Source organism: Rhipicephalus sanguineus, chromosome 10, assembly GCF_013339695.2.
Source record: "Rhipicephalus sanguineus isolate Rsan-2018 chromosome 10, BIME_Rsan_1.4, whole genome shotgun sequence".
Lineage (NCBI taxonomy): Eukaryota > Metazoa > Arthropoda > Arachnida > Ixodida > Ixodidae > Rhipicephalus > Rhipicephalus sanguineus.
Window position 1 is genome coordinate 23,143,732 of NC_051185.1, and position 10,646 is coordinate 23,154,377.

Genomic DNA, 10,646 nt, shown 5'->3' on the forward strand with positions numbered 1-10,646 from the left:
AACAAGTATAACCGTGATTTGTAGGCATCAGCAATGCTTGGTTTTTTTTTACAACTGGCACAGTGTTGTGTACGTCCATTTTTCAAATGCAGACATGTTCTTGCTATTGCAAAAGCCGCGTTCACTGTACTTCTGACAGTGCCTGCCCCTTCTTTTTTTTTTTACAAGTATCACTGCTGCCTTCACACCTGCGATGGGTTCGTTACGATACTAGTGCAGTGTTTGTGCACGAATTTGCCAGATTTTGTTTAGATAGCATTTATGGCGACCCGATGGCATGGTGCTTGTTAATGCATGCCTGTTCTGGTTTTCTTGTGCAAATGTTTGAACATGACTGTTTATATAACAAATTATCCTAAAGCCTGCTCTCCTGCTCATTTTGAGCGAGATGCCAGCAGTTTATATTTCTCTGTTATCTTAATTGTGGGAACTTATCAGTGCTCTATTTTCTCCCGCAGTAGTCAATAGCAGTGTTAATTGAAACGCCAATGCCATGTCAACGCACCTGATAAATGTGTATATACCAGATGATCTATGTATTTCAATGGAAGCAGAGTTTTCAATTGTCATTTAACAGATAAGACTACACTTTTCTCACCATTTACTCGTTTAACAAACTGGACATCAAATGGTCGAGTAGACATAGCAATATATATTTAGAAGCACGGAAGCTTGGGCGAGTTTGTAAGACATCATGGCACAACTTCAAAGCGCTAAAAAACAGGGACAAACGAAAAAGGGTAGCGTCGGCCGGGCCTTACAAAAGCAACTATGTGGCCTTGCCACTAAGATTGTTCGCTACGTAGACGATTACCTGGTGTTTGTAAATAGCGACAATTTCAACGGCAGTGTTGTGAATGTCCTGAAGCTATTTAAGGAGCAAGGACTGGGACTGAACTTTACATTTGAGATGCCACAGGATAACTTGATTCAGTACCTTGACTTGCAAATTTCTTTCCATGACTCCCACATATGCTGGATGTATCTTCCCCGGTCCATAAAAAGTCTGCTGAATTTTAATTCCTCGCATTCTAAACTCATCAAAAATGGCATCGCTCTGTCTTGTGTACGATCCGCCGTTGACAGATCCTGCGAGCACCTCATGCAACAGAGTGTTCAGAACCAGGTTCACAAGTTGCGAAGCGCGGGGTATCCTAATTCAGTGATTGCCTCCGCTGCCCAGAAGGCTCTCAGGTTAGCCAAGTTGGAAGGCAAAGGTAAGCAGGCGAATGAGCCACTCAATCAACGGCCCTCTGTGATTATTCCGTATTTTCACGGATTTAGACCGCTTGAAGAAAGTGGCCGCCCGGCACGACGTTGATGTCGTTTTTTCTGCAAAGAACAAGCTAAGTGCTATATGTCCTGCTTTGCAGAAACGCCTTGGCACTAAGGAGCGTGCCAAAAGTAATCGATGCAAGGTGAAACATGGCTTGCAGTTTGTGCCCTGTAAACAGGGGGCTGTGTACCACATTCCTTTCCCGTGTGGACGGTGCTATGTTGGACAGTCGGGCCGATGCCTGAATGTTAGGCTTAGAGAGCACCACAGCTCCCTCAAAGGAACGGCCTATTCGCATCTGGCGATGCATTGCCGTGATTGCGGATGCGAACCTGGTTTATCTGACACTTCAGTAATTTTCAGACACGATAATAAACTAACAAGGGAGATAGTCGAAGCCTATCTGATTAAAGAGAAAGGCGACGGGTGTGTCAGCCAGCCTTCACTGAGTCTGTTGGAATGCGAATTTAATCTACTGCAGAAATCTGGCATCATACCAAAGTGATTTAGTGGTGTTTTTCTTGGGCTTTTCTGAGCAGTCTGCGCAAGTGTGCACGCATGTGCGCCATCTAATAGGGTTTACCTTTTTCCAATCTTTCTTGTAATAAATTTCAGTTTCAAGTTAGCGCTCGTCGTGTCCACTCTTTTTCGTTTGTCCCTGTTTTTTAGCGCTTTGAAGTTGTGCCATGATAGCAGTATGTTCTCTAAATAACGAAATTCAGTTAAAATATTTATTGTATTTAACGCAATGGTATACGGGATGCGCGGGAGGCAATAGCATTTCCCAGGATTTTAAAAGCGGCACTCGTCGGTGTAATCACAGTTAAAATATGCTTTTTTTTGTTCTTGTTGCTGCTATTCTCCAATGCTGAAACACAGTGCTGGGAGCAGTTTCCTTGTTCTGAACACTGTCATGATGTAAAGAAACCCAACTAGGTTATAACAGAAATATTTGTGATATCCATTAATATCCACATACTAGTGCTCATAATCCCACGATCGCAGTGCAAGTTTCCTTTTGTAATCTTGATTGCACAAAACTACGAATTAATAATTGAAGCTGGGCATTTAGCAGACCAATGGGTATTCACACTGCTTCACACTTCAATGAATCTTGAAGGTGACAAGCTATAGATTTGAAGACAGTAAGGCACAATGACGTTGGCTAGTTGGTTAATCTAAAAATTTTGTTTATACGCTGATTGAAAGAATTACAACAGACAGACAGACAGGCACTTTGTCCCATTAACCTCTGTCCGTCTGTCTTTCTCGCAATTCTTTCAGTCATCACATAATCAAAACCTAGCCTGAAAACTAAGCAAGGCCTTTGTGAGCAGAGGACCTTGTCTTGTCTTTTCCAGTGGTAACAGAGGCCTGGCCGGTGGATCAAGGCTTGTGGAGTGTCGAGGCCGAGGCGTCCGACGACTCGACGTCGGACGTTCGGAGGCTCCCATTGCCTCCGTGGTCGAGGGTGTCGGGCGTGTGGCGGTGCAACCGGTGCATGTACACGGCGCCCGACATCTATCGGATCAAGCGGCACCAGGTGACGCACACCGGCGAGCGCCGTTACTACTGCCCCATCTGCCAGGCGCGTTTCACCGCCAAGCAGAGCGTCAAGACCCACATGCGTCGGCACACAGGCGAAAGGCCGTTTGCGTGCAGCTGGTGCCCGGCGCGCTTCACACGGAGTCAACGCCTGGCGAGACATTTGGAGACTTGTGATGCTGGTGCTGGCTTTGAGCAAGCGGCGTGACGTGGTTGGAGGTCATTGTGATTGTGTCACTTGTCGTATAGCATGTTAGTGAAAGAAGTGATTGTGGAATGACTCAAGGTGAGCTATCGTTCGTTGGGACTCATTGCAGAAAAGCTAGCCATGCAGACAAGGACAGTAGAGCACCAAGTTGGGCTAGTTGGTGTGCATTCATTTTGTAATGGCTTCAACTGCGTTGTAACAAGGACAACAGAAGATGAGAAGATGCATGTGCATATGTGCCGTCTTCTCGTCTTTGATTGTCCTTATAGTGCTGTTAAAACCATTACAAAATGAAAGACCAAGGACACAATAGAAGGAAAACAGATGATGTAAATATCAGCTATCGACTAAGAAAAGTTGCACTGCGGTGTAAAAGAGGGCAGGCACGAAACTTCCATGCATGCCCTCAGGAATGGCATTGCTACCCATCAATCTGGTACTCGTGCGGGCCTACGCAAAAGATAACTTTTTAAGCCTGACCTTTCTACTTTGTGCAAGGTAATTTAAAGCTGACTTACGCATGCACTTCTGCTTTTGATATGCCGAGCCCCAACTCTCTTCATTGACTGTTGTCGTAAATATGCACCGGAGTCTGATGATTGCACACTTATACGCGGGCATAAGAATGAAGAAACTCATCTTCTGGTTGAAGTTTCGAATATCCATATAGTGGGAGTGCATGCTTAATAATAATATCTGGAGTTTAACGTCCCAAAACCACGATATGATTATGAGGGATGCTGTAGTGGAGGGCTCCGGAAATTTCGACCACCTGGGGTTCTTTAACGTGCACTTAAATCTAACGTACTACACGGGCCTCAAACATTTTCGCCTCCATCGAAAACGCAGCCGCCGCGTGTGCTTGCTTAAGCCTGCCTTTGGCTACCTTGCATTGAGATGAAGGGTCATCCTTCAACCGTTACCTTTCGCGTAAGCCTGCACATGTCCCAGACTGATGGATGGTGGTGCTGCCATTCCTGGCCATGTGCTGGCCAGTTCTGCCACAGTGCAAACATTCACTCGAGAGTCGGCATTTGTGCTGTGTGATTTTCTTTTGTCCTTGTCTGTACACCTAAGTTCTTCTGTGATGAAGTGATTGTGGTTGGCAAGCAAGCTGGGACTTAAAAGCCAATTGTGATGAAGTCACACTTGAATGCAACTTGTTGAAAATAAGTTGTGGACGTCATCAATGTTTTTGCAGCTGAGCTGTAAAGATAGTGGTTAACTGGTCATGCAGCATATTGGGTTCAAAAAATGGCTAGGATTGTCAACAAGTCGGGAGAAGGCCAGTTGCAACAGAATCACACTTGAGCTGCTGAAGCTTGTCGCTAACGTTACCGTGGCAAAGCTGTAAACCCAGCAACAAAATTGCTTTTTAGTTGACAGCGTTCAGATTGTCACGTGTCAGTCATCGAGATGACGTGCTCGTAGTGAAAACAATAGGCTATTGATTCATTGATCGACTGGAACTTATTGCACTGCCTCTTACTTCCGCTAAGCTCATCGATGATTCTCTCGACCGATGGCCTTGCAGCCGCAAGTGAAAACCATGGCTCCTTCCTATTCTTGACACCATTAGGTGCCGGTAGTTGACTGCTCACTGACACATGTAACGTGTGTCCCATGTGTGACAAGGGACCTTAGTCGCACGTGTGGTATGTGACATCGTGTAAATCCAAATAAGGCAGATCAGTGGAAGATGGAAGCTCCAAGCGATGAAAAATCCTTGAACGTGGGTGTCACTGGAGCAAACGTTTTGACAAGTGGACTTGTCTTCTTCAAGGCTGTAACTGCCTGCCTTAGCGTGTGTATGCTTCATACCCTCTACAAAACATACACAACACACACAAACAACATACAAACATACACAAGGTAGACAGTTGCTGCCTTGGAGAAGAGAAGTCCACTTGTCGAAACGTTGGTTCCAGCGGCACTCCGTGTTCAAGAGATTTTTTCTGTGACATTTTGTGTCACACGTGCTAACAAGCACGTGGAGCAAATGGGCACATTTACTGATGTGATTAGGCGGATGCGATGTCTGTCCCAGAATCGCCCGGCACATTACGCAGTGTGTAGGTTGTATTCTCTGTCCTTAAAATATGCGAATACATCTTTGAAACTGCAGTTTGAACACAGCATATTGCATCTCCAGACAAGTCGGCGAGCATGCTGGTTATGGTCAGGCTAACTCTCGGTACTATGTCACATCAAACAAGCTGTAACAGCAGCACCTTTTTGCTGGCTTCGATACGGAAAGTGTAAATTTCTGCTGGTGGTTCGTGGTGTGTGTCTTTGCATTTCATGCACAAAATTTTTGCACCGAGCTTTCTGTGCAGATTCAGTGTCATTGCAATTACACCTCGCACAATGTGAAATTTCGCTGTCGTTGGCCTTTGATTGACATTTCGGGTGTCTAGTATGCCGGTCCTGAAACATCGTTCATTAAACAGCGGCTGTGAATACTTCTGGCCAGTTTGTTCGACACGTGAAAGCTGAGCTTGCCGAGTTGAGTCTTAAACCGGTCACGCATTACATGTTTCTTACAGCAGGGCTGCTATGATCAAGGTTTGCCATGTGTCGTAGATTGGAAATTATCATCATCATGAACCGGCACATGCTTTCTTCGTCCTTTTCTTCATCTTCATCCTCTCCTTCCTCTTCTGCTTTGCCTACAGAACACGTGCGCCGATTTGTCCTGCGTGGGATGCAATAACTCTGTTGGGCAAGAGATTGAGTACAGAAAAAGAGGGAAAGAGAGAGAGGAAGAAAGAAAGAGAGAAATTCCTGGCAAAGAAATTTCTTGGCGAGGTGGGATTCGAGCCTGCGTACCCACGATCCGAAGGCCAGCATCGTAACCACTTGGCTATCCAGGCACGCTAGTAGAGTATAGCATAGCCTTGTATAGTATAGTATAGTCTAGCAAGGCGGTGGGAAAGAGAAGTTGAGGGGAGGAGGAGGGGAGAACGAGTACAGAGAAAGAGAAACAGATAGAAAGGGAAGAAAGAGAGAAAAGATTGAAATTGAGAGAAGGACTACACAGAGAGAGAGAAAGAAAGACATAGAAAGATAGGCAAAAAAAGAGAGAAAAGGAAAGACAGGAAGGAATAGACAAAGAGAGAAAGAGATAGCAAGAAATAGACACAAAAAAAGAGTTAAAAAAAAAGAGAGTGAGCATAGCCAGGAAAAAGAGAGGACAGAGGGTAAAAGCCTAGCCAAGCCAGGACCAGTTAGGTGCCCACCAGCTCTGCAGTTGCCCAGCCTTGTGCAACCTAGTGGAAGCTGCGCTAATTCTTGTTCATGACGAGAGGAAGTGTTAGTGTTGTTTGGGAGATGAACATAGTGCTAACTACATGTTAGGCTATAGGTGGCAGGAACTAGCAGGTTATTTCCAGAGCTACGGTGCTGCTAGCTTTCAGCAAGTTACGCGCGATCCGAATGCTCGACGTGAAGGTAGTGGGTTGCATTTTGATCCAGTAGACGTTACTGCTTGTACAGAAGCTTTACGGCATGAAATTCAAAGAAACGTTGTCTTCAAGCTACTACTGTCTCCTTACCATGTTGGCATACAGAAACTGCATGCTGGTAATTGAAATTGACTTGGCGGCTGTTTTTTGTCGATTTTGTTCTCATTTTGTCCCCACGTTGGTTGCTCTGCGTGAAATTTGCTGTGATATGTAGTTTGCTTGACTGGTAGCACAGGGTAAGCCATGGTGTACATGTTTATACAAAAGAATTGAACCCATTTCATGGTTCATACATTGCAATTGCTTACATTGGGACATTTCTTTGAATGTTCAAATCCACTGGATCGCCCGATGGCTTTGTGAACAGCTGTTTGCTGTTGCAGTTTTCGGATCAGTGTTTATGTAGATTGAGAGTGTTTTAACGGACACTTCAAGTGCTCCACTCACAAATGCTTCAATTGACCCCCTTGTCCTTCGCTGTTGCAATCTTAAAGGGATGTAGCTCAAACTCGGATGTATGTTACATTCCTTGATCGATGATACAGACTCGACGGGAGCCTCTGAAAACACTCAATTATGGAGAGTTCCAAATATCAAGACTTTTCCAGAAACTAATAAACTTTTGAATGAATAGCACAAAGGGCTTGTAAAGTATTGCTGCGGCTAATTACATTTGGCCGTGACACAGTCATTTTCAAACATTGTAACGCTGTTGCTATAGCCAGATGAAAGTATGATCAATGTATGCGCCAAATCTCTATCACTGCTAAATAAGATAAACCCATGCTACCATAGCAGAACGATCATGCGTTGATACCAAGGGTAGAGTCGGTGCCACTTGAAGCTGTTTGATGATGCTCGAAAAGAAATTCTCTGTAACAATGAAGGATGTTGCACGGGCACCTTAAAACTTCCGATGATTAACCAGCATTTTCAATGGGGCCTGGTGACAGGCTTTTGAATTAATAACTGCATTTGCATTCTCCATTGAACACAACACTCTATACATGCATCCGGTGATGTTCTTAATATATTACAGTCGTCGCTGTGCACCGGATATTTGAAAACCACTGTTTATTGTATGCAAGCTTCTCAGTTTGATCGGAGGTCCAAGTGCGAACGCATTATATGCATGTATCAAATAACTGTAATTGAGCCCTTTCATACCAAACACACTGTACAGAAACTTTGTTTAGTTTTCTTTAGAACTTGCTAAATATTCTGTATTTGAACAATGATTTCCCTCTAATTTTATTCAGTTCAGCTATCTCACTGTTTCAACGTTCCTAGCTGCAATGAAACGGTGAAACGTTGCACACACGAGGTTTCGCTTTCGTGCCACTTTTCTTCTTTTTTTTTTTTTTTTGCTTCCCGAGGTATTCACTTTTATTTTCCTATCACAGCCAAAGACGGCACATGCTTCTGATTTACCTCACTTTGACAATACAGTCGTATACTGTAGTACGGTGCATCCAAATGTGATGCAAAGCTATGGGCACTGCAACATGCAAAATTTCTTGTGAAATGTGCACACAAGTGAGTTCTCAGCGGGGAGAGTCGTGTATCCCTGGCACTCCTTATTTACAGAATATTCATTCACGATATATTAATTCACACAAAGCCGGCTTCTCACATTTGGGTGAAATTGGCGGGGTGGTTTCTTTATGTAGTCGGGTGCAACTTTAGAAGTCTGTGGCATACCCTCTTCATGCATACAAGCCTGTACCTATGGGCGTGCACTCCACACTGACATCACGAGAGGGACAACTGGTGACCTCTCGGTCAGGGAACATTGTCGAGTGCTTGAGCAAGACTTTTATTTAGTCATGGAGGCAGTCAGCTGCCGCGCTTTGGTAATCCAGGCTGGGCCTTTCCGGACTTCTTAAGTTGTACTTGACTATAGCTTGGTGCGACAGTTTAGTGATCGACACTTCTTTCTCTTTGACGAATCTCCCTCAACTTTATGGGCTTCTGCAGAACTGATTTGTGAAGTTCACTCACATTTAATACAGATCTTGTACATAAATTTTTTTTTTGTCATGTTCAGTATGTATAAATGTGTTTTCATCATAGCTGCTGGCTTTAGCAATCATGCAAAAAGGTCAGAAACATTGTTCTGCACTTTTGGCGCTTGAACCAAGTTGTCGTGTTTCACAGCGCAGGTGTGCAAACTCTCAGTAACATGTTTCTTACGTGACTGTTATACGCATATACTGTCTTTTGTTTGGTGCTGTGCATTTCATTGTGAAAGGTGGAGCAAGACAAAGCTTTATACTGCACGAAAGAAATATGTTCTTCAATGTTTGGAGTGGCTTGCTGGAATAAAGTATTCTGCAGCTCTTACATGTATTGAAGCTCCTTTTGCTGATTGAAAGCCGCTTGGAATTCGGACAGGAATGTTGTTGGCACTACCGTGGGTAATGTTACTCTCTCTGATCTGCCAATGTGTTTATTGTCTGTTTGTTTAGTTCTTTCATTTCTATGTCTGTACATGTTTTTCGGTGTCCTTCAGTTACGCTGGCTGTAGAACAGTTTGCAGATGTGTTTCGGTGCTGCCATATTTGCCTGTAGCCTTGATGTTTTGTATCTCTAACAACTAAGTGAACAGTGCTACAGTAGATGCATAGGTGAAAGAATAGTCGGGCTGGTGCATTTGACGTTTCGTGACCATATATATATATTCACGTTGTGATATACAAAACTAAGAAAACATTTGTTTAACAGCCCAATGTGGTGGTGTCTATGCGTCTTACGTAAAATCATCTATAGACCACTGGTTTCAGTTGTAGAATAAATAAATAATTTGTAATATTCTCACAGCCTGCAATTGTTTCCAATGCATGTGCTTGGTTAGTATACAGAAACACATTCTCAAATCTCGAGAACAGCAAGTTTTTGAGTTTTTACGGGGTGTTGAGTTAGAACCTTTCATCCTTCTTTCTTTTCTTTTTTTTGAATGTTTTTGTTTTCTCAAGGATTTTGTTTGTGTGTTTGTTTGCTTGTTTTTCCTTTAGCCATTTACTCCATTTTTTTAACACAACTGATGTCGCACGACATTTATTTTGCAGTGTTTGTGTTATTTCCTTCAGTACTATAAGCGCAGTAGACTCTGCGTAAACGGAAATTTCTTAAACAAAGTTGCTGCTTAAAGGAAACAGTTGTTTCTAATGTGATTGGTTTCATACCTGAATTCTGCACTACTGTTCATCTCTCAGTAAATGGTAATCCTGCTCAATGGAACGTACAGTAGACTTGTTAAATGGAACCCAAAGGGACCTGGAAAATAGGTTCCGTTTAACAGGTGTTCCGTTTACTGAGAGAGGAACAGGGTTGCTGAATTAAAGTACAAAACCGATTCTATTAGAAGGAGCTGTTCTATTTAAGCAGCAGTTCTATTTAAGAGATTTCCGTTTAGGGAGAGTTTACTATGTTTTCCTGGTCCCTTCAGGTTCCGTTTAACACTAGTCTGCTGTAATTTGTCTTGGCCAACTTTGCTTCATACAAAAAGAAAGCGTGTTGCATTATTGCTGGAAAAAAAATCGCCTCCTGTCTTATTCATGACGTTCTCTCGTTTCGCAGCTGATGAACCCAGTAGTGAGGCCGCGGCAGCTGCAGCCGTAAAGCGCGAACCGCCATCGCCGCCGACGAGTCCAATGCCGTCGCAGATGCTGCAGTACCAATGCGGGCTCTGCCCTTATGCAACAAGCAAAGCATGGCAGTTCAAATGTCATCAGGCAGCAGTCCATGTAGGCGAGAAACCGTTCGCCTGCAACTTATGCCCGATGACCTTTGACCAGAAGGAGGACATGCTCAAGCACGTGGAGGAACACAGAATGCAGCACTACCAGTGCAAGCTCTGCCTAAAACGCTTCAACAAGCTGCAAGGCCTCAAGTTGCACGAGCGGTGCCACACATTTTTCAAGCAGGCTCCGTGACTCGCGAACCGCGATCTAGCAACTTCTACGCGTCTCCACGTACTCTCGACGTCTCGTTCGACTGCATCTTGGTCCGCAGCGCGCTTTGGCAGCTTGTTTTCAATGCATGCCTGCATATCAAAGTCCAAAGTATGTGCTGGTTATGTGTCTTCATAGTATCAAAGCGGGACTTGTATGCTATGTAAGGTGGGTATAACTAAAAAAAAATGCTTTCGGTC

At 44.0% G+C, this 10,646-nt stretch overlaps 1 protein-coding gene across 1 annotated transcript; it reads left to right on the forward strand.

Annotated features, from left to right (window-relative positions):
* Nucleotides 1-1,102: 1,102 nt before the first annotated feature.
* Nucleotides 1,103-10,428, forward strand: LOC119407248 (transcriptional repressor CTCF-like). The gene is made up of 3 exons (XM_049420021.1): nucleotides 1,103-1,217; nucleotides 2,638-2,904; nucleotides 10,073-10,428. The coding sequence occupies exons 1-3, from the start codon at nucleotides 1,103-1,105 to the stop codon at nucleotides 10,426-10,428; spliced, it is 738 nt and encodes a 245-aa protein (XP_049275978.1).
* Nucleotides 10,429-10,646: the final 218 nt, after the last annotated feature.

Coding starts and splice junctions, on each gene's coding strand:
- LOC119407248 (XM_049420021.1), top strand. CDS start 1,103: ATGCAACAGAGTGTTCAGAACCAGGTTCACAAGTTGCGAAGCGCGGGG. Junction 1,218..2,637: donor AGCCAAGTTGGAAGGCAAAG/GTAAGCAGGCGA, acceptor TGTCTTTTCCAG/TGGTAACAGAGGCCTGGCCG. Junction 2,905..10,072: donor GAGCGTCAAGACCCACATGC/GTCGGCACACAG, acceptor CTCGTTTCGCAG/CTGATGAACCCAGTAGTGAG.